The sequence below is a fragment of the Cordyceps javanica genome, chromosome 4 (genome assembly GCF_051103115.1).
Source record: "Cordyceps javanica chromosome 4, complete sequence".
In the NCBI taxonomy this organism is placed as follows: domain Eukaryota; kingdom Fungi; phylum Ascomycota; class Sordariomycetes; order Hypocreales; family Cordycipitaceae; genus Cordyceps; species Cordyceps javanica.
Genome location: NC_139298.1, coordinates 326,289 through 348,904, shown reverse-complemented (window position 1 = coordinate 348,904; position 22,616 = coordinate 326,289). Strand labels below are relative to the sequence as shown.

General features: G+C 52.9%; 6 protein-coding genes across 6 annotated transcripts; 3 read left to right on the top strand and 3 right to left on the bottom strand.

Annotated features, from left to right (window-relative positions):
* Nucleotides 1-851: 851 nt before the first annotated feature.
* On the top strand, nucleotides 852-1,418 carry V2A60_006008 (uncharacterized protein; the record flags this gene model as incomplete). Its single annotated transcript, XM_083257306.1, has 1 exon — nucleotides 852-1,418. One exon carries the CDS (start codon nucleotides 852-854, stop codon nucleotides 1,416-1,418), a length of 567 nt encoding a protein of 188 aa, XP_083113432.1.
* A 502-nt stretch (nucleotides 1,419-1,920) lies between these two features.
* On the bottom strand, nucleotides 1,921-5,804 carry V2A60_006007 (uncharacterized protein; the record flags this gene model as incomplete). Its single annotated transcript, XM_083257305.1, has 4 exons — nucleotides 1,921-2,595; nucleotides 2,656-2,913; nucleotides 2,968-3,863; nucleotides 3,926-5,804. The coding sequence occupies 4 exons, from the start codon at nucleotides 5,802-5,804 to the stop codon at nucleotides 1,921-1,923; spliced, it is 3,708 nt and encodes a 1,235-aa protein (XP_083113431.1).
* Nucleotides 5,805-7,210: 1,406 nt separating this feature from the next.
* On the bottom strand, nucleotides 7,211-9,051 carry V2A60_006006 (aminoglycoside phosphotransferase family protein; the record flags this gene model as incomplete). The annotated part of the gene is made up of 4 exons (XM_083257304.1): nucleotides 7,211-8,070; nucleotides 8,124-8,343; nucleotides 8,391-8,782; nucleotides 8,838-9,051. The coding sequence occupies 4 exons, from the start codon at nucleotides 9,049-9,051 to the stop codon at nucleotides 7,211-7,213; spliced, it is 1,686 nt and encodes a 561-aa protein (XP_083113430.1).
* A 315-nt stretch (nucleotides 9,052-9,366) lies between these two features.
* V2A60_006005 (uncharacterized protein) lies at nucleotides 9,367-9,963 on the bottom strand (the record flags this gene model as incomplete). The annotated part of the gene is made up of 1 exon (XM_083257303.1): nucleotides 9,367-9,963. The coding sequence occupies one exon, from the start codon at nucleotides 9,961-9,963 to the stop codon at nucleotides 9,367-9,369; it is 597 nt and encodes a 198-aa protein (XP_083113429.1).
* Nucleotides 9,964-13,988: 4,025 nt separating this feature from the next.
* Nucleotides 13,989-14,783, top strand: V2A60_006004 (uncharacterized protein; the record flags this gene model as incomplete). Its single annotated transcript, XM_083257302.1, has 3 exons — nucleotides 13,989-14,181; nucleotides 14,268-14,492; nucleotides 14,554-14,783. The coding sequence occupies 3 exons, from the start codon at nucleotides 13,989-13,991 to the stop codon at nucleotides 14,781-14,783; spliced, it is 648 nt and encodes a 215-aa protein (XP_083113428.1).
* A 4,631-nt stretch (nucleotides 14,784-19,414) lies between these two features.
* Nucleotides 19,415-22,356, top strand: V2A60_006003 (alkali metal cation/H+ antiporter Nha1 C terminus-domain-containing protein; the record flags this gene model as incomplete). The annotated part of the gene is made up of 2 exons (XM_083257301.1): nucleotides 19,415-21,484; nucleotides 21,541-22,356. 2 exons carry the CDS (start codon nucleotides 19,415-19,417, stop codon nucleotides 22,354-22,356), a joined length of 2,886 nt encoding a protein of 961 aa, XP_083113427.1.
* Nucleotides 22,357-22,616: the final 260 nt, after the last annotated feature.

The window sequence follows — 22,616 nt, the reverse complement described above, 5'->3', positions numbered from 1 at the left end:
GGGATTGGTAAGTCAACAGTCGAGAACGGTCCCCTGGAGCATTTTACGCCGTTTCTAACATTTCGATATAGTAATACGGATATTTGCAGCACCGAACTGCCCCACTGGCACGAGGCTCTCATATCCCGACCCGTCTCAGCCGCTCACAGATGGGTCATGGAAACATGCGGCTCAACTCCCGCCAGGAACCGTGTGCCTGGAACCGGATGCATCTTACAAGCGAATATTATGGCAAAGTAACATCGCCAAACAACCGCAGTAGTTGGAGTCAGGATTCTCCAGGGAGAGGTTTTACTCTCTTCAAGTATAGAGGTAGCAAAGCTAGAAGACAACATACGGTCGCTCTGCCGGCGGTGCCTTGACGGGCCATCGCTCACGTCGTATTCACTCATGACAGCGGAGAAGAAATGTTTTCAATTTCTTGGCGTAATACAAACTATTTCCTAATTTTGCAAGACTCACCGCACCATCTAGGCAGTTTCTCCAACGTTCTGCCCTGGATCATCCAACTCTGTTCAGCCGAGATGGGGTTGTGGAGTGGTGAACGCTCGCGAGTCCGCAATAAGCTTGTTTTAGCTTCACTTGGGATCGGCAGAGCTGAAGACAAGAGGCAGAATTGGTTTATTTCATCTCAACTATGGGACGAAATTCCGAAAACCCAATAATGCCTCATTCATGAGAATCACAACTATAAAAACCGTACGCTTCGTCGAGTTTTGGTCGAAGCTTTCTGTTCGAAGCATCATCCGCTGACTTACACGCCCCCCTCCCGGCATAACTTCTTCTCTCGCCATCAAATCTCATACTCAAGATTTTACTCTTGAAAAATCCCTGATTTTATTAACTTCAAAATGCACTTCTCTCTTCTCGCCGTCGCCGGTCTGCTGCCCAGCGCCTTGGCCGCCGTTGCCAGTCCCGTCGAGGCACGCGCCCTCGACGCCAACCAAAACTTTGAAGTCGCCGCCGGCAACTACAACTTCACCGAGGACTTTGGCCCGGCCCTCGCCTACACCTTTGGTGCCATTGCCTCCATCCCTGACGATGTTCTCGCCGCGGGCGACGAGGCCGCCAACAAGTGGTTCGTCGAGAACAACTACCGCAGCGGCGCGGTCGAGCTGGCCGCCGACGCCGACGACGCTGACGCCGCTGCGGTGACCGACCTCGAGGCCCGCGGCTTCTGGCAGGTCACCAAGTGCGTTGGGTCCGTCATGTGGGCTATCGGCTCGACAGCCATCCCCGTGGCCAAGATTGCCCGCATCAAGAAGTACATCGAGGCTCTTGGTGGCGTCAAGAAGGCTGTCCAGCTCATGCTTGGTGCGACCAGCAAGGCCGAGAAGCTCAAGGCCGGCGGCCAGGCCCTCGTGAACCTCAGTGCGGAGCTGCTCGGCATTGCTGGAGTCAAGGCCAACTGCTTCTAGGAAGCGTGATGACACGATTTCCCTCCATGTGGGTGCATATGAATGGAAGCGGCTATACGAGTGATGCTTCCCGAATCTTGTTGAGGATATTGTACCGGGATATCAGATACTACATAGCATATGGAAGATTGATATTATACTCGCCACATCTTGCGAAATGCTTCACGTCATGGTGTGCATGCCAGCGTAACCGATCATGAAAAAGGGCAAATAGAGCTAGAGACAAATAAACCCCCAGACAGGTCATATCAGGACCATTAATAATATGTCTGAGAAATGCCACGAATATTTCTACGACACCAAATGGTTTACATGGCATATTGCTCCTAATAGCACAGCGACTCGCAGGTATCAGGACGTTGAAGGTGCCAGCCAGCGTCTATATGTCTGGTAAATCGTCACGATTGGCAGGAACAGAACCGAAAAAAAAATATATTTGGGCACAATTTATGTTCAATTCTCATCAAGTAGTGGAGTGTTGACAGAACTTGGCAGCAACCTCTCAAATATTGCCAGACGTAGCTGCGTCGCGATCGTGCATAACTAAATCGTAATAGCTGCCTCTCTTCTCCATCAGCTCTTGGGGGCTACCCACCTCCAACACCTCACCAGCGCCCATCACCACCACTCTGTCATAGTCAGCAATACTCTTGAGTCTGTGCGCAATAGTGATGAGACAGCGCCCGTTGCCATCAGCTGCAGCCTCGCGTAATGCTGTTTGGATACCAGAGTCTGTCTCAGAGTCCATGTTCGACGTCGCCTCGTCGAGAAGCATCAACTTGGACTGTCTTGCCAGGATACGACACAGCGAGAGAACCTGACGTTGGCCATGAGAGAAATTTTCGCCCTTTGCTTTGACTTGGGTTTGTAGGGTGAGGCCCTCGGTGCTCTCAGTGCTGAGTTCGCCGTTTTCTGAAGAAGCTACCGAAGGTTGTCTAGTTGCCTTGATTGCGGCGATTGATTGGCAAACCTCGAGCGCCTTTTGTAGCCGAGCTTCGGGAATTGTGCCTGTTGGGTCAAGGTTCTCGGCCAATGTTCCTTGGAATAACTGTGACTCTTGTGGGATCATGGAAATAGCTTGGCGGAGCTCTTTGTACGAAAGAGTCATGATGTCAACGCCGTCGTACAAGATTTTTCCTGATACGACATTTGTAAATCGAAGCATCGATAAGATAAGCTTCAATTAACAATATTTAGTGAGAGTTCTCAAGTCGATAGAGAGATAGGTAGCACTTACAGTACTTTTCCCACTTCCAGTCCTCCCAACGACAGCCACGCGCTCGCCAGCGTTGAACTGCAGATTTATGTTCTTCAGAACATCGGGACCATCAGAGCCGTACCGCACTGTAACATTTTTGAATTCAATCGCTCCGGTAGAGGGCCATGCTGGGGGAGTAGTATGATCGACTTGGGCTGCAGCATCTGCCTCAAGCTTTATTTCGCTCAGCGATTCTTCCTCGGCTGGCAATTTGCCATACTCTCGAACACGATGAAACTAAAGGACAATAAATGAGTACGCGTCCTAGAAAGCGATACATGTATTGCTTACCGTTTGCATTTGAACATTCAATTCGTTTGCTTGAAACACGAGCATCAATATGGCGGAGCTGATGTCTGTCGCTTGCGAGAGACAGAATCCGACGATCCCGGCAGATAACTTGTTGCTCTCCCAGAGAGCCAGGGATGCAGCACAAACGTTAATCAATCCCGAGATGGTATTCATCCGAAATTTGATCCACTGGTCCGCGTCGATTTGCGAAATACTAGCCTGCGTCAATGCCGACAGCAATTGCCCCAGCTTTTCCGAGAAGACGTTTGACAATGACGAAGTCGCGCGAATAACAGCCAATCCGCTGAGCCCCTCGGAGAACCCAGAAAGAATAGGAGACTGGCTCGCTGATTTCAGTTGCTTGAGATACATGGCATTTCGATTATACATAACTCCCACGAGAATGCCAAGCGCAGCAAGCATGAGAGTTGGGCCCATAAACACGGGGAGAATCAAAGTAATAGCGCTGAGCATCATGAAGGCCATAATTACGGTCCGGATGGTGAAAAAGACTGTGCCGATGATGTTCTGATCCAGAGTTTCGATGTCGCCAGAGAGACGATTGATGACTCTGCCGACGGGATGCTCGGTGTACCAGGATAAGGAGACATTGAACAGGGCATGAACCGCCCTCTCGTGTAGCGTTCTTGCTGCATACCATGCGCCTCTGATAAATGCCCAGAAGCAGACTGCACTGATTGCATCGGCACCAATGCTTAGACCAACAAATATAGACAGGTAAAATGAAGCAGTAGCCGATACATCTGTCTTGGAATGGTCTACCCAAACGCTCAGCCAGTATTTTGTAACCATTTCAGCCGCTGTTTGCGTAAGCATAACCAGTATTGGTAGGATGACGGCAAGCAGACCGCCGAAATACATGAGATATTGTAGCACTATGCGAACTCATCATCAGCCAAGGCCAGCATGTTTTCCCGTTTGGAACGGATTCACTTACCAGGGAATCCACCGAGTATCCCAGTCTTTGCTACTTCTTCATCTATCAGGTTTTGCTTTTCATCCACTCCCAGGTTCGATGACTGTTCAGCAAGCGCTGCATCATCCGAGTTCTCGCCAGAGGTCGCTGGCACAGGTTTCGGTACTCGAACATGCCCGATGTTTTGATTAGCCGACTTTATCGAGCCATCTTCAAGCGTAATTGACAAGTCAGCTTCCTCAAGGATCCAACCGAGCTGGGTGACAAGAACCACGGTCCTATTCGTAATGAGATCAGAGCAGAAAACGCGATTCCACAAGAGAATGGTGGTCTTAGTATCCAGTGCCGAGAAGATATCGTCTAGTATCAATAAAGGAGCGAATGAATATAGTGCTCTAGCCAGGGCCACCCTCGCGCGCTGTCCACCCGAAAGTGCAGCACCGTTCTCCCCCACCTGCGTCGTATCTCCATTGGGCAGCTCGGCAAAGTCGACATCAAGGCAGCATGCCTGGATCACAGCTTTATAGCGTTTCTCATCATATTCGTGTGTAAATAGAATGTTCTCGCGGATGGACTGGGCCTGCAGCCAAGAGGTCTGCGAAGCGAAGGCGGCATCTCTGGGACGAGTAACGCTGCCAGCTTCCTTGACCGTCTCCCCGAGTAGGGCTAGCAGTAGTGTTGTCTTTCCACTGCCGCTAATGCCGGTGATGCAATTCAATCCGTTGTCAACAAAATCGATTGTCAGATTGGATAAACAAAAATCAGCTGTTTCATTGCGACGAAAAGTTGCATGGTCAACTCGAACAGGGCCTTCTGGGTAATGGTCAAGCGGACTGAGAGCAGCGAAAAAGCTATCAAAACGACGGAGTGATACTAGAATTCTCGGCAGTTCCAGAATGACTGATGAGATGAAGTCAAGGTTTCCTCGGACAGTGTTAAAGAGGGTGACCGTTGTATAGGCCACAGATGCAGTCATTGGGAGCTTCAGAACGCCGATGTAGAGGCCAAACATCGCCAACATGGAGAGAATCGGCATAATTGATGTCACCTGCGAGAATAAAATCCAACACATTGAGATGTACCAATTTTGTTGTTGTTCTTTTGCACGAACTTCTTTGATCCTATCGACAATAGAGTCTTCCCAGCCGAAGTATTTGATGGCTTTGATGGACCGGAGATACTCCGACAATAGTGAGATACGGACGTCCTGAAAAACTTTCAGTTTTTCTTCAAAACGAAGCATATGACCCATGACATATCCTGCAATCGGTGCACTCAATAAAACAATGAAAAGGCCAGCAAACATGGGCCAGCCGATGACGTTGTATAGCGCGACCACGGCCAAGAGAGAGGCAGGGATTTGCGCGACTGCCATGAGGAAAATGCGCAAATGCGTAATCGTGTTCATGTCTGTAGAGATGAGATTCTCAAGCATACCCGCCGCTGTACCTTCTCTGGCCTGTGTGGCCTCGTCTTTCTCCTTCTTCGCATCTTCGAGTATGTTGCCATTGAGCTCGCGTGAGCCCAGGGCTGCGTGAAAGACTTCGCCAGTCAGCATGATCTTGCAAAGCATAGCCAGCTTTCTGGTAAGACAGATGAACTTCTGCAAGAGAATACTCTGTAACAGGCGGCCCCCAAACATGACCAGAACCCAGACGTATGGCCGCAATGTGGCTGCTTCCGGATTTCGAATGTATTCTAGGATCTGGTAAAGACTGAGGGCGCCACACAGTTCAAAACAAGGATAGCTGATACCAAGTATAATGGACTGCAAGATCTGCAGCCTCATTAAAGCAAAGATGGTCCGACCCGTTGATTTCCTCTCTTTCCTTAGTTCAGAGAATCTGCGGCGCAGAAGTTCTGGGTGGTAATGCCAGGGGGTGTTCGGCATATCATCCATAGTGATTTTTCCTCTAAAACTTTTGTACACGAGCTTATCAATGTGTGCAAAGGTGACGTTTTCATTGATCCAGCTGCGAGTCTCTTCGTCCGACGGCTTAGCGGTAAAGCCTTGCGGAAGATCAACCCCGGCGTGCGGAGGCTGCCATTCACGGGGTGAGAGCCCCAGAACGAGCAAGGTACATGTAAGTGATGCGATTGCAAAGGAGGTGATGAGGTCTGGCTGATATGTCGAGTTTAATACCACAACAGGCAGTAAGTCAGCTGCTACAGTCAGAAAGAGCGTGACCGTAGAAACCAGCGCAATTTGGTGCACCAACATCGGTCTCGTACTTCCCCTCACGACGATTCGAAACAAGCCTAAAAAAAATACGTATCCAACGGCGACAGCATTAGGCAATTGCCTTCCATGGTGACTAGCAGCGACAATAAAGAGTGTCAATGTCAGCCCTCGGAAGACATGGCCGATCGTTTCGTAAGCAAAAATGCCTTCTGGCTTATACGGAACGGTCTTGCCTAAGCCACGATGTCGAATTCTGACTATTCGCGCGACTGCCCATAAAAATGATGCACACGTTATAGCAATTTGGATAAAACCATGTCGTCCGACTACCACGAGACTATGAACCCAGTCAGGGTCGCTAGGGTCGGGTTAACAAACTTGATGCCAAGTTAAACAGATTTTATGCTCACCTGGTTCCATCTCCACTGAGATAGCTAAACAACTCCTGGGAGGTGCTGTGACTCTTGTGTGCAGGCAATGCATCCATGATCGGATTCCTTCGTCGCGCACGCTCCAAAGACTGGAAATCTTGACGTCCGGCAAAGCAATAACTTCCACGTGACGAAACCGACGATTATCGAAGAGTGTAGCAGAGACAAGCTTGAATTTTACGAGCCAATAAGACCTTTGTGATGAAGAGAAGAAAATGAAGAGCCCATTGATCAGTGTGGGGGATAAGGCTACGCTTGGGTGGTTTTACTGGCAGACAATTCCGTTAGCAATTGCACCGACTGCGAAATTCAACAGTTGTTGCCTGCTAGGCGTACGCCAATAGCAATAACGTACAAACGAAGAAGCTCACCGCAATGTAGATAAGGCTGGCTAGCTCACACGGCTGATTCGTCAGTAGGATGATGTGCGAAGCTCAGCTGGACTGTGGCTTGCCACCTGCCTCTTTAGATAGGCTGGCTGATGCTGACATAGCTCTGCGCCTGGCTGTGTTTGTGCTGGTCACCATAGCAAGTGCGAAAAGGGAAAAATTGGAGCTGACGCGCATTGAGGTCCGCCTTGGTTTTTAGCCAGAATAAAGATTTGCCAGCACTCATTCTCGCGTCTATTCGCGAACCCTTCGCTCGCGGTTGGGACAGCTATTGGCATAATAGCCCCCGCCCGTCTGGCCCACCCTATGAAGGGAAGACAGTCTCGCCAGCCTCCGGCTCACTCGGGCCCCATATTGGAAAGTAACTGGAGAGAAACTCTTCGACCTCCAGCTCATCCTCATATTCGCTGAATATACGCCGAAAAATAGCCTGGTAGTGCTCCGCATGCCTCACTGAACGCATGGCTTTTGTATACTCCCAGTAGGCTGGGTAGAATCCAGCATATTGCCAGTCCACGATCCCCGAAAGTCTTCCAGAATCTATTAGGATATTGGAAGGAAACAGGTCCGCATGCGTAAATACAATGGGATATCGACGGGAGTGGGCATCTGGAAACGCCTGCTCCAGATCTTGTGCGCATCCCCGAGTAATCTGCTTGTTGAAATCTGATTCGTTCTGATACGGCCCGCAGCCGCTGGAAGATGTGCGGGGATCCTGTAAGCGGCCGCCAGAGGCACTTGCAATAAGGAAATTGGAGCTATTAGGGACATTGCGGTATGCCTTTATCGCAGCAGCCAGATCATCGGCCAGCTGGTGCCGCTCTGGATACGACATTTTATGAATCACCTCGTCTAATCGTTGGCCTGGCATGCCAGTCATAATGAGCCACGGCTTGCCGTCGGCTACAAGAGGCATAAGGTCCACGAACAGCGGTGATGGAACAGAGGAGGCATGAGTCTCCAAAAGCCTCAAAGCAGCCGGCTCACCCTGAGTATCGCCGCAGAATTTGGCGTACAAGCCTAGAGGAAGGCTGTATACTATCTCTGAAATGCTGCTCTGTTGCCCACGATTGATGAGTTGTCTGTAGGACCAGCGACGAATGAAGACAGGGACAATATACCAGACTCGCCGGAACAGAAGCTGCCACCTGCGACTCCAGTATACTAGAGCATGTCATTAGCGAACGAGTACATGGGCATCCCGAACGATGGCATACAGTTTGATACGGGCGGCGGCCAAGGCTGCGCTACTTCCCGCTCTGCATCATTGACTTCGGGTGCTTTGGCAAATAGACTGTGGATTTTGAGTAATATAGGGTTGGGAAGTGGCAATTCTGCCGGGTCATCCGTATAAAGAGAGCAATCGAAAAGCCGAACGCCATCATTCATATCGTCGCTCGAAGGGTCATCATCAGGTGCAAAACCAAAAACCCCGTACTGTGCGTGTTAGTGTACAGCGTAGAATGAGTGTCCACTGTACGAACCTTCTGATCATACACTTGACTATCTGAAAGGAGTCGCCCGGGTCTAGAACTCTCTTTGATATCACTAGACAGCCATATCTCCCGTTTCCAGAATGCTTGCCCGACCGCTGGGCTGAGCAACATGGCGTTCTCAAGCTGGCAGCGTGCCGATCTAGTGTCAAGGGTTCTTCGGATAACATTTGCATAGTCGGCGGAAACAAAAGCTTCCAAGCACTTAAAAGAAGACTCATTTCCTTGAGAGTTTGCCCATAAACTCCGCAGTGATGGCGACAGGATGTGAAATGGCTGTGCTTCCCTGCCTGGCGAGGCGCCTCTGGTCAAGCAGCACTGACCCCCGTCACGCAATAATAGCTTTGACTCGAGTTCGGCATCTACCTCTGTTCGCTTCGATACTATTAACTAGATTAGTCACGTTACGAAAAAGCTTTCAGAATTCAGAAAACACACAAAGCTCCAGGACCCTGTACCAATCGTGCTTCAGACCGCGCAAGGCCTCTTCCAGTGGGACGCTATCATCTTCGACGCGGCGGAGAATTTCGCGCGCTGCATTCTCTGGGTTGCATGAGGCGACAAGAAATGTTTGAGAGACGATGTTCTTCTCCACGGGCGACAACTTGGACGAGGCAATTATCGATTTGGCCCTGTCTGCAAGTGCACCCATCGTGGAGGTTGCAAACGTTTAAGCTGCAAGCCGCCCGCTAAGCAGGAGCGAGATACCCAAGGCCCACGTGATTGGAATTTTATCTACATATGGGAAAAACATTGCGGGAGAAGAACGAAATGCGGATCCTCAATTTATAAATGTACCAATACTCCAGCCGTGCAGTTATTTGAATTTGCTTCCGACAATTGAATGGTTAGCTGGCCTTCCGAGAAGCTATCCCCGTAAGCAAATCACAGGCCCGCTCACGACGAAAAACCACAGCGTTCGCAGTGGCAAGACGCAGCCAACGTGGACGACGCACGCCGGGAACCATCACAACGCGCAGCAAGCACTGTTGATTTCTTTGCGCAGCTCTGATATGTTGGCCATATTTTGCTGCAGCAAGGACCGGTTGGCAGATGCCAGCGACGATGCTTCCTCCGCCACGTCCTCGATGGAGTATCCGGGCAGCACACTAATGTAGCCTTCATTATCCAGCTCGTAGAGGGCCTGGAGCAGCCACGATCGGCAGTCAAGGGGACCAAACCGCTCCGTGTCCTCGAGTTTGATGACCGGCCGACTATCGAGGCCAAGTCGGCCGCGAAGCGCCTCGTGCATCTCGGGCACCATGTCGGCGGCGACCTTGACGGCGGCGACGGCCGTTGGCGTCCAGGCCATGTCTGGGGACTCGTCGCAGCGGTACCCCCAGCTCATACGACCCAGGTTGGTGATGTGGAAGACCCAGCCGAGGCACGGGCTGATGTGCAGGTACAGCACCCAGTGGCAGGCGTCGTTGGCGCCCTGCGTGCTCAGAATGATGTAGAGGGCGTTGACGTCGAGATGCAGCTGGACAACGGGGTCGGGTGGCGACGTGAACAGTCGCAACTTCTCCTCCGCCGCGCTGGGGTTGCTATCCTCCGCCGCAGCCATGTTGGTGGTGGTGCAAGTGGCGGCGGCGCGGCGACGACGCTGACGCTACCACTGGTGCTGCTGCTACTGGTTTGCTGCGCTGAGCAAGCGTTGGCAGGCCGACTTGCACAGTATGATGGAGGTGGCAGTACCAAAAACAGAGTTTCTGCGTAGCGTCTCTTGTCTTTTAACATGTAAGAGCTATATTGGTACGCCGGCGAGCGGGTGTGAACACCTCCAATGTATCAAACTACAAGGCCCTACTTGCTGCATCTGAAGTGGCACAAGAAGGATGACATTGGGGGCTCGGGTGGAGATGATGAAAGCTGAATCCTGGTCGCGCAAGTCGAGTGGTCTGTGTCTTGTTGGCTGCCAGGCCACGAAACCTGTATTAGCTGTCGCTATAGCTTCCTTGGAGTAGGTCATGGCCTTTAATTGCTGGGATAGGGCGACACGGATTCGAAACCGGCCGCGCGCTGGGAGGCAGCCATTGCAGGGCAGGGCAGTCTATTGGGACCACATCTGACGTGGGGGAGCCGATGGCTTGGGTTGTGGCGTCGTGCAACAGTCCCAAACTAATCAACAGTAACAGACTACATGATGGCGCCGGTGCGGTCTGCCGTTGGGCATCGGCCGGATAGTCTGCCTCACGAGCAGCCCTGGTTTGGACGTCTAGCTTGACAACGAATGGAGTCCATGCGATGGCTACGGAGCGCGCCACTGCATTCATCATTCCCTGGAAGAAGAGCTGGGGCTGCTTGCTTCGGCGAATATGCAGCCTGATGAGACAGCATGAGCGGACCCTGCACGCCGTGGCCATTATGTTATGAGTGCTGGGGAAGTGGCGCTCTATGAATCAAATCACGGGAAGCGTTAGTTAAAGCAATAACGGGATGATGCCCGTTGTGGCGGTGGCCAGTGATGTCAACCCTGCGCCAGCGGCATCCATTTTTGCAGCTGGCTTTTATGAAGCGGCTGGTCGATCTCCATTTCGGTGTATGCGGCTCTATTTTCTGGTGCCTGCTATCTGTGGCTCATGATCCGCCAATTCTCAGCCTGATATCTTCTCTATTGTGTAAACCAAAGCTCAGTGTCTAGCAAATTTACGCTTACTCTTAGCATTCACAAGGGCCTCTTCCCATACTCCTTATATGCAGCCGCTCCACTCCAGCCGCCCAAATGGTCCACCAACTGGGCGATCCGGTCAACCGGTTCGTCGCCGCGTCCCACATCACTCAAAGGGTGCACTCTCGGTTGACCATCTATATCCATAAGGAACAGATAGTAACAAGCTGGTCCAGCGGCGGCGGCTGCTTACGCCGGGCTCCACGGGCGATACCAGACGAGCGTTGCACGCAAGCGTATAATCTCTATAGCCATGGTGGCTATGGGTTCTCTCCCACGGTTCACACCCGATTGCAAAGAACGGAGCGTCTGCCGCGTGAAAGGGGTGAAAAACACTTGTCGTATGATAAAGGCACGCCTGGACTGGTGAGCTGCTTTTCTGCCTAAAATATAGTTAGGGTCCATTTCAATTGGGTTTTCTTTTGGACATCTTCTCATCAGAGTAAAACCACACAGAAAGAAAAAAAGAAGAAGCAAAGAGAAAGAAGAAGAAGAAGGAGAAGAAGAAAAATGACGGTGCTACGGAAGCAATGATCGAACACACTTTTCAAGTGGTTTGATTTTGTCGCATGCAGCCAAGCCTGTCTTCCACAAGCCTCTGAGTGAGAAGCTTCTCAACAATGTTGCCTGTATCGATGGATTTACAAGGCGAATCGGACGGGGTCTGTTTCCGCCGCGACGTGTTCGTTGCCTTCATTGTCCCAGAAGCATCCGGTGGCAATATCAAGGCCGCTTTGCTTCGAGTCGCTGCAAGAACACAAGGTATAATGCATGCCGAGAGGCTGCCGTATGACGTGCGTAGTATGACTTCCTGCCACGATGCAGTCACCGTCTCGATGACATGAGGCAAGGCAATGTACATGATGTAACAATACTAAATTGCTACACGAGGGGTAGACTGGGGGCGGCAGGCTGCACAAAGTCATTATTATCGCCTGGCACGTGTTGGCTCGTATCGTTGGGCGCTTTGGCTGTGCCGACCTGCGCGAGGTCGTGCTTCGGCATGCCCCTTCTGTGGTTGGCGGCTGTTCAAGCGTAACCTGTTCCGTATCGCACTCACATTGTAGAACAAGGTCAGACCTGATGATGAATAATATGGAGGTGGCCCAACGTGAAGCCAAAGCGGCTTTGCGATCGCCGCCCGTGGAGATCTAGATGCGCAAGCGAAGCAGCTAGTAGGTGTGGTTGACCCGCTTTGCAGCCACGAGTTCAAGCTTCACTCACGGCTGCGTTCGGTAGGACGGAAGGTCCATAAAACTTGACTCAACTATTTTGACTGGAATGTTGTCGTCGGGCGCGGACCGGGGGCTCCATACCTCTGTGCACACCCGGTCGTCATCTATGACCTCCACGAGGAGGTCTGGTACGTTCTACTCATTCACCTCACAATACCCTTGACCGATCGACAAAGTTGATCAGATAACAAGTGCCACAATAACTCGTTTGGGCCTCATCCTGCAGCAGTTGTCCATCACCCAGCGGCCAGTTGAATAGACACTAGCGACAAGTTTCGGTGCTTTGCTTGGTCAAAAGTGAGCCCCGCCGGCCGATTTGGGCTGCTTTTGTATGTCCTGTATCGTCGCTATCAAGTAGGCGGAATTGAACACTCATAAGAAAGCTCTTTAAATGCTCCGAGTTAGACACGAATGTACCCCTGCGAGTGTGGTACCGATGAAGCTGGGGCGTGAAAGGCAGCCTGAACGCGGGGCGGTACGATGTCGTGTATCGTAGGGAACACAGCATCAGGATTCTACGTACAACTGCAAGTCTGGCATTATGGATGGCACGCTTCCTCGAAGTAGGTAGCGCAAGCCTGGGAGGTGACCACTGCCAATCGGGATAATTGCCCAGGCTGAACCACTGTTCCAAAATTACCCCAGCTGATTTGCTCCGAATTCCCGGCTTTTCGCACCAATTCAGGCACTAAAAGCATCTTTAGCACAGTTACCACTGCGCAGGGTTAGCACTCAGCGCCAACTCGACCAATGACGGCTCGCCGTTCTCGACTCGCTTCTCCCATTCCTAAACACATGGCTGTTTCGTTTTCGACAGGCAGAGCATGCCAGACATCTACATTGGAACCACACTGTCCTATTAATCTGTGACGCAGCTCAGCCCGTCAGCCGACTTGCACGGCTGCGGGATTCTCGGCACTTTCATCGTTGGCGCCGCAATGCATGCAAGTCTCCGTGTCCATGAAAGTTCATGCAAGGTTCGGGCTGGCCAGGTCCGTCTCGTCATCCATTGGTAATAGGCACTCGTGTGGTGTTTGAAATGGAAACTTCTCAGCGACCGCCTGTACGGTGTTTCACTCTCCCCGCCACAGCGTTCCTGCCGTTTGCTCTTCTGGCATGTGGGCTGGCCTCGCCCGACTGTACTTATTTGTCACCTCCCCTAGATTGCCGATCAAGGAAAAAAAAAAGAAAAGTCTCCCTCTTCCGCCATAGTTTGTCATAACCTGGGACACGAGAGTGCAGTACAGCCATCCCGCCGATTACTGCCCTCACGCAGCAACTGCTCGTGCGGGCTCTTTGCAATAAAAACCTGGCTGGTTCGAAACGACGATTCATCGAGAGAGGTACGCAGACTAAATTTTACGGGCAACGAGTCAGTAGGAAAATGGCACACGTGGAGCTAACTACGAGTTTGAAACAAAAGTCCTCTTGCTGCGGCAGAAAAAAAAAACAGTCGTGTCGCGATACTCCCAGTGTACAATCGACGCTTCTGTAACGGCCAGCGTTTCGGGGTGGCTTCCACGAACTATACACCGTTTCGCAGTTGAATATCAGTCGCGGAATTTCATCATCGAATGACGGTGATTTGAGAAACAAATTCATGCCACGATCTATTGTCTGTATGCCCTCTTGGTTTTCGTGCCACTTGCAATAATCCACAACGACAGGATCAAGCCAACCGACACGATGAGAAGGACGGGCGCATACGTTGGCGCCGTGGCTTTCATGGTCGTCGGGGTGCACGGTACGGCTATGACACTCTCGGCAATCGAGACGGTGGGTTCATTTGCGGTGCCTCTCAGCTGCATCTTTGCCTACAACACCCCGATCCTCGGATGCGAGACCAGCGACCTGTCCGCCGGCCAATGCTCGTCCAGGTGTCAGCGAGGGCTCTTGCGCGTGCAGAACAACATCCGAGCGTCGTGCGACACCGTGGATGCTCAGCCACCCTCGCTGATATGGCAGGCGCAACGAGGAAATCTGGTGAATGCGCTATGCATGACGGTGCCGCCACCACAGCCTTCAACCCGTCAACAGCCCCAGCCGACATCTTCAACGACCTCGGAAGTTCCAGTGACTGTGACCATCCCAAAACCCTCGAGCACATCTTCAGAAACGTCTTTGTCCACTTCAAGTACATTGACGACTACATCGACTACATCGACGACTACTTCGACAACACAGCCTACGGTTAGCTCAACCACGAGCACGTCAAGTTCGAGCACCGAACCGCCGGAGACAACGCAGACAGAGACGGAAGTCAATTCTACGACCTCGAGCTCCTCAACAGAGTCGACAACGGCTGCCGAGAGTTCTACTACGAGCAGCAGTAGCACTTCAACTACAAAGGCGGCAAAGCCGACTCGAGATCCGGAGCTTGGCGCGGGAGACCCGTTTGCCAACGTTCCGAACTCCTCTAGCGAGTTGGGGCCGTATATCTGGGGCATCCTGATGATTGTATTTGCAATTTGTCTCGCGTAATGCTTGTGCGCGCTGATTGGGGTTGATTGATTGAACATGGAATGTTTGGGTAATTTGGACGGCGTTGGGCGGTGTTGGGACAGTTTACACTGTTAGCCACGGTAATTAAACAGGACATAGCTAGCGTTATTTATTTTGGCATTATTCGGGCGATGGATTGTACCAATAGAGAGGTCTAATACTATACTCTGATTTATTAATGCATTTTCTTTCATCATACTTTTGCTTCGCTCGACGAATCTCGGTCTGCGTTTGGACAAGTGGAGAGGCCGTACACACAATACCACTGATTCGTGTTGTCCACAGAAAGGAGGAACTATGCACTGTCCGTAATTGCCACGTAGTACGAAATGATTGCATGCTGATTAGAACGGCATGTCTAGCCGGAACCTACACCGCTAGAGAGCCCTGAAATGAAGCGTCGCAATCGTCTTGTCTGGCTAGGTGTTTGAGAGCTCACCGGCTTCGGCCCTGATTGTATATGAAAGGAGACCCTGGACGTTGGAGAGGCAGCCCGAAAAAAAAGTCCGACTAGAGTTGCATCCAAACGCCAAGTGGCATCTGCGGCTTTGCCTATGGCAGCGTTCAATCTTTTGTAGCCGTCAAGCTGCATTACCACAGAGGAAACCCCTCTCCTCGAATTCCCGGCAGCAGCGATATCTAGCTGCCGATACCTACAGACACGGCGTTGTTTCCGATTCGCCGACCTCTTGTGAGCGTCGGAGCAGGCTCAGGTGCTTCCAGGTTCGGGGGGGAGGATGACGGGCTTGAAACGACGGGCAGCTGTGGCTGTCGGGCTGATGAGGATCCCCCGTAGCGCCGCATGCACGCATGGCTTCCCCACGGCGATCTGACTTGAATTTAACAAGTTCTGTTGGTCAAGGGCAAAGGGTATGGTAGCCCAAAGTCTGCGGCGACAAGCAGAAGAATTGGGCACGCAGACGGGAGAACGCGGAGGGGCAAGGGCCGTTGTCGGATGCCCGGTGTGGAAGATGGTGCAGATGACCCGGCCCCACAATGGGCGGCGTGCCGGAAGCTGACCGGGCTACTGCGCAGGCTACGGCGCAAGGCCGCAAAAGTACGGCCGGTCGGCAGCAGGGGTGTTTTCTTCTTGTCTCTGCCGGGGTATGGTATGCTCGTCTACTTTGTGCATCTTGTCGACTTGGGCGACGGCGATGGAGGCCTGGACCGCACGAGGCGCGTGGCAATGCCTGCCAAGGCGTCGCCGTGGGGAGGGGGGGGGACGGACGGAGCGGAGCGAGCCAGGCTCTCGCACCCATGATTGGGCGGGCTGGCAAGAGCCGTGGGGTTGAGAAAAAGAAGTCAAAAACGGGCTGAAGTTGTTTTACAATGAGTCACGTCATGATTGTTCATTAGTTTGAGGTTTGTGTTCCAAGGGAAAGGAAATACGAATACTGAGTGGACAAAAAACATGATGACAGGGGTGACTAGGACAGACCAGGACCGGCTACGGATTACTGGGGGGTTGATATGATCGACCCAGTGGTTCGTCTGCGCGTCGCGAGAGAGTCTCACAGATAGACAATGGCGGTAGTCAAGAATGGAGCGGGAAAGAATCTGCACAATGGCAAGGACAACGGGAAGAGGAATCAAGGAAATTGGAGGCCGTCACACATGATTCAAGGTGCAGAAGTGGTTGATGGGTTGTATGGGTGTCGATCGCAGGTCGTGGATGCTGCCAAGCAAAGCTAGGTCACCAACAGTGGAGATTCAGTTATTCAGTACGAGATACTCCGTACACTGGCGCGACTTGCGGAACTGTTTGAATATCAGGCTGGAGAGGGATTCGTAGAAGGGAATTCTTGGCTGGGGGGGACGGGAAGGAGTTTAGGTATTCGGCGAGATTTGCGATGCCCAGAGATGTAAGAAGGGTCAAGAAAAAAAATCGGATGAAGAGGCGGAAGCCAAGAAGACCCCAAGATGGGGAATACTCGATCCGGAGATGCGACGGTTGAGTGCTATCGCTTTGGAGTAGTAGGTGGTTCATAAAGTTGGTGGTACCGTGGTACGTGGTACGGCGCCGCCACAGAAGGGAAGGGAGGGCAGGAATAAGCATAAACTTGGCGTGGCTGAGAGGATTGGCAGACGGTGGCAAGTGGTGGCAAGTGGCTCGAGGCTATGGGATTGTCTTTTTTTTTTTTTCCAAAACTTTTCCGCGGGGATGGTAGATTCAAGAGCGGGCTGTGACATCAACTAGGTGGATGGAGGATGGAGATGGTGGGCGGAGAGAGGAGGAAGGTGGTACGCATTGTTATTCGTCGGCGGATGATGGAGCGAGCAGGTTTGGCACTCAATATGGTTGTGGAAGAAGATGCGTCGGATGCGCGACAACCCACGCGCTGCTCCTTGGTGGTGGTAAACGCAACACTCGGGCACAGACTGGAAGTTAGTTGAGAGCACCGTGTAATGTCGTCGGGTGAGGGCGCATGCAGCTGCGGGCGACCGAGGACGGCGGGCGGTGTGGTGATTGGCCGGACAGTGGTTGGTTGGTTGGCATGATATGGCCAGTGGTGGGATGAGGCTGATGGGGCTGTGAGACAATGGAGGGATGGGGGGAGAGGGGGGGGGGGGGGGGGGGGGGGGGGAGGACGCGGACAATGACGGGTATGAATCGAGCAAGTACAGTCATCGGGCGCAAGTTTGTTGACCAATATTGCAACGGTGAGATTTGGGCAGCGCTGAGCCAAGAGGTGCTAGCTGGGGTGGGAAGTGATGGATACTGATAGAGTGGCTGGCCAAACAAGGAAGAGAGGGAGAGAGAGCTAGCTAGCTTCCTCAAGAGAAAGCAACAGAAAGAGAGAGAGAGAGAGAGTACTCAGTATGTGTGTGATGTGTGTGTGTGTGTGTGTGTGTGTAAGTATACGTGATGCAAGCACTGTAGTTACATTGAATGCAGACAAGGTCAGACAGACAGGCCAGAGACACGGCGAGGCGAATAACAACGGCAATAATGGGGGATGAAAAGAAAGACAAGAAAAAAAAACAAAGCCAGAAATGGCAAAAGCAAAAAGAAAGTATCCATGCGGACCATGCCCATGGTCCCCCCCCCGCTAAGTAATTACGACATGGACACTGTGGAGATGTCGTTATGCAAATGAATAGGACAGCCCCGTCAGAGATGCGTTGGGGAAAAAAGCAAAAAGAAAAAGCAACAGACAATGAACAACAATGAGGAGACAGAGACAGACAGACAAAAGACAGAAAGATGAACCAGTCGCCAACATGGGGAGGGAGGTCTTGGTTGTTGCAGATGCCAGGACAGTGAGTGGTATGATGACGCCAGAGCCCATGACACTTCCAAAGAACCCTGCTATTTTTCTTCTTTTTGGCCATTTTTTTTTAAAAAAAAAGACCTTTTCTCGGCCATGAGAGGACAATAAAAAGCTGTCGAGTGCTGGTACACCTGCAGGTCGCACCCTTGCAACCTACGGAGCCGTGATGCAACTTTGTGATGCAGCCATCTATTCCAGGCACCGAAGGTAGAACCACTTATCGTATTTTATATGGAGAAGATGAATAAATATTTGAAAAAAAAGAGAGAAAAAAAACCATCGCCTCCAGGTTCGCTCTGATTGGCATTTCGCTTCTTCTTCTACTTCAACTTCAACTTCCTCCCCCAGCTCGGCCAACCTCTTGGCACACTCAATTCCTCTTCTTCCGCCTCTTTGTAAATGCCCTTGACTTGATATTTCAGCCCTCAACATCATTGGCCCCTGGTGCCACTACATAATCACTGCTTCCCGCCCCCCGTCCTCTTCAAAACATTCCCGTCACAATCCGCGCCCGCCCGCCGCCTCGCGTCTCCGGTCCTCGGCACGTCATCGCCTTCTTTTGCTTCCTCATCCTTTTCGCTTCGCGGCATCAGCACCAGCATCATCCGCATCAGCATCAGCATCAATCATAATCAATCAGACGCGCCCACAACCTCCACCACCATATACAAACCCACACTTACCTCCCCTCATGCCTCGATTTTGACGCCACTAAACTTTACCCATCTCTTCCCCCTTCTCCACAACCAGTCAGCACTGACTGTTTTGTTTGGCTTGGCTCTTTCAATCTCGACCTATCTAGTTTTTTTTTTTTTTCGCTTCTCTGCTCCGGCTATCGCCGTAACCTGTTTCCGTTTTCTACACTTCTTTTCCTTCCTATAACCAAGCTTCAAGCGTCTGCCTTCTTCACCCTTCCTTTGCTTTCGCGCTTCGCCTCTTTCTTCTCGTCAACCTTGTTGCGCCACATTCTCCTCGCAACTGTCTTTTCCAATTCATCTGCTCATTGACTTGGCTCTCGTGTCGCATGTCTCCGGCCCGTTGCTCCGTTGGCCGCCCTCCTCATTCCCTCGATTGGGGTGCTCTGGCCAGGCTTCTTGCTCAACCACGGCCGCGTCACCGCACCCATTCGTTGCTTTGCTGCTGACTGAACCTGGCTTGAGAATTGAATAATAAATCCAACCTCTAATAATACTCGCGCGCGCCTCCTCTCTCTCCCTCTCTCTCTCCCTCTCTCCTCCCCTCGCGTCTCTTCGCGTCTCTTCGCGCCTCTTTCCTCCACTCGCCAGACGCTTCCTCTCCTCCCACCCAGGCCGACGACAACCTTCACATCCGCCCGCCATGGCTTGGCATCACCTCGACATCACCAAGCCGCACTTGGTCTACATCATCCTCGGCGGCTTCACCTCCCTCTTCATGCTCTGCTCCTCCTTCATCAAGGAGCGCATGTACATTGGCGAGGCCACCGTTGCCACCCTCTGCGGCGTCATCTTCGGCCCCCATGCCGCCAACCTCATCAACCCCAACGAATGGGGCTCCGTCGACATCGTCACCGTCGAGTTCTCCCGCATCGTCCTCGTCGTCCAGTGCTTCGCCGTCGGCGTCGAGCTTCCCAAGTACTACATGGAACGCCACTGGAAGTCCGTCATCTTCCTCCTCATCCCCGTCATGACCGCCGGCTGGCTCATCACCTCCCTCTTCATCTGGTGGATGATCCCCGCCCTCAATTGGCTCGAGTCCCTCGTCGTCGCCGCCTGCGTCACCGCCACCGATCCCGTCCTTGCTTCCTCCGTTGTCGGCAAGGGCAAGTTCGCCAAGCGCGTGCCCAAGCATCTGCGCGATCTCCTCTCCGCAGAGTCTGGCTGCAACGATGGCATGGCCTTTCCCTTCATTTACCTCTCCCTCTACCTCATCCAGTACCACCGTGACGCTGGCGAGGTCAGCTTCCACTTCATCGTCTACGTCGTTCTCTACGAGTGCATCTTTGGCGCCGTTTATGGCTTCATGATAGGCTACATTGCCCGCCATGGCATCCGCATAGCCGAAAAGTACGACCTCATCGATCGTGAGAGCTTCCTCGTCTTTTACTTTGTTGTCGCCCTCTTCTGCGCCGGCTCTGGTAGCATCCTCGGCGTCGACGACCTCCTCGTCGGCTTCGCGGCCGGCGTCGGCTTCTCCAACGACGGCTGGTTCGGCGAAAAGACGGAAGAATCCCACGTCTCCAACGTTATCGATTTGCTCATCAATCTCGCCTACTTTGTCTACTTTGGCACCATTATTCCCTGGGAGCAGTACAACTCCGGCTATTTCGGCGTCACCGCCTGGCGCCTCGTCGTCATCGCCATCTTCGTCCTACTCTTCCGCCGCCTACCCATCATGCTCGCCCTCAAACCTTTTATACCCGACGTCCGAAATTGGCGAGAAGCCTTGTTTGCCGGTCATTTTGGTCCCATTGGTGTCGGTGCCATTTTTGTCGCCATTCTTGCCCGCGCCGAGCTCGAGCACGGCGAGCCCGTCCCGCTCTCTCAGATGCCAGAGTCCGACGTCGAGAACTATGCGTTAATCTACCTCGTCTGGCCCATCGTCACCTTCCTCGTCATTTCCTCCATTCTCATACACGGCTCGTCCGTTGCCGTCTTCACCCTCGGCAAGCGCATCAACACCCTGTCTCTCACCATGTCTTATACCGCCGCCCCCGAGGACGGCCCTTCCTGGATGAACCGACTGCCTCGCATCTCGTCGCAATCCCGCTCCCAGGCCAAAACCATGTCCGAGGCCTCCTTCGATCTCAAAGACCCTCAGTATCCTGCCGGCACTCTTGCCCCTCCGGGTGGCTTCCTGCGTCGCCAGAAAGAAGAGGATCACGGCGGATCCGGCAGCCGCGCTTCCTCCCTCGTCTCCCGCAAGCGCAAGCACAAGAAGTGGGACGACGGCATTGGTCCTGGCGGTCCCGTCTCCCAGTCGGCCATCTTCCCTAACCGCCAGTCCATGTCTCCCACCGACGAACAGGCCAACACGAGCCAACCTACCACCGACTCGACTCTCACTGACAGCGCCAGAGAGAAGCCAGAGCAGCTCCACGATGAGCGCGATCACGGTGACGACGATGAAAGTCCCGCCTCGCCGCAACGCGTCAACGTGTACGAGGAAGGCAACCATCTCGTCTTCGAGGATCAGCAGGGTGAAGTCATTGACTCTGTTGACATTGATGTCGTCCCGAGCCCCGAAAAGGAGTCTCCCCAGGAGCCAGGCGGCTCTGTTCCGGCTGAGCACGAAGTAACATGGTCCCTTGGTAGTTTGCGCCGTCGCTTCAACAACATGTACAGCCAAGAGGTCGAGAAGCGCAAGGACAACAAGTCCAAGAAATCGCGTAGCCACGAACCTGCCCGCGCTTACCAATTTGGTAACCAGGTGTGTATTAGCCGTGACCTTTACGCCTGCCTTTTGCAAAACTAACAGCTGCATAGATTATTGTCGAAGACGAAGATGGCGAGGTTGTCAAGACTTATCAGCTTCCATCCTCCAAATCCAGCCAGGAGTCCAGCGCCATGCTAGGCTCGAGCCTTAAGTATCTTGGTCTTGGTGCGCTGGCCCGCCAGAACCCCCAGGCGGCCGCCGAGGAGGGCGCGGCCGGTGAGGAAGAGCCCGCTCGATCTCGCTGGACCGCCGTTCGCCGCATGACCGGCACCGCACCCGAAGACAAACCCGACAGTGACGACGACCACAACATCCGCTTCACCATTGGCGGCGTCGGCCGTCGCATGAACAAGGAGGACTTCATCAAGGAGGTGCAGAAGCTTGACGCCAACGCCCGCAAGGAAGTCGCCGAGCAATCTACCGCCACGCGGCCCATCAAGGAGGTTGCTAAGCGCAACCCCGTCTTTGTGCCGCCCAGCAGAGGTCCCGGTGTCCCGCGCATCGTCGAGACACGCGCTGAAAGTAGCGAGCGCGCCAGCAAGCGCTCCGACGAATCCGGCGGCCGCGGCCGCGCCGCTGTCAAGGAGACACGGCCATCCTCCACGGCGACTCCGGCCTCGGACGAGCCACACGAGACGCCCGTCGAGAGACGCCGGCGCCTCGCAGTCCTGGGCCAGCAGAGCGCGCGCGGCGATGACGGGGCCGCCCAGGGCGATGCGGGCGAGACACCGGCGGAGCGCCGCCGTCGCGAGGCCGCCCTCGGCATGGGTGACAGTGACGGCGACAGCGACTCGGAAGATGAGGGCGGCGAGCGCGTGCCGCCCGCGCGTCGCGGCATTCGCTTTGCCGAGCCCAGTAGACGTTGATCATGAAGTGGATGACGAGAGCCAACTTCTGGCTCATTTGCTAGCGCAATAAACATGCATGATATCCTTACAACATTTGTTTTTGACCTTTACAGCGGCATGTGTATATTTTGCACATATTAGACTATTTCGGTATATTACTTTCTTATTTCCCTCCACAGTCTTTGTTTTAGGGAAAAATGGACTTTTATGGATTATACGGCATTTCTTCTTTTGAGCATACCAACCTGTGGTTACCTCGTCCTTGGCACGCGTAACAA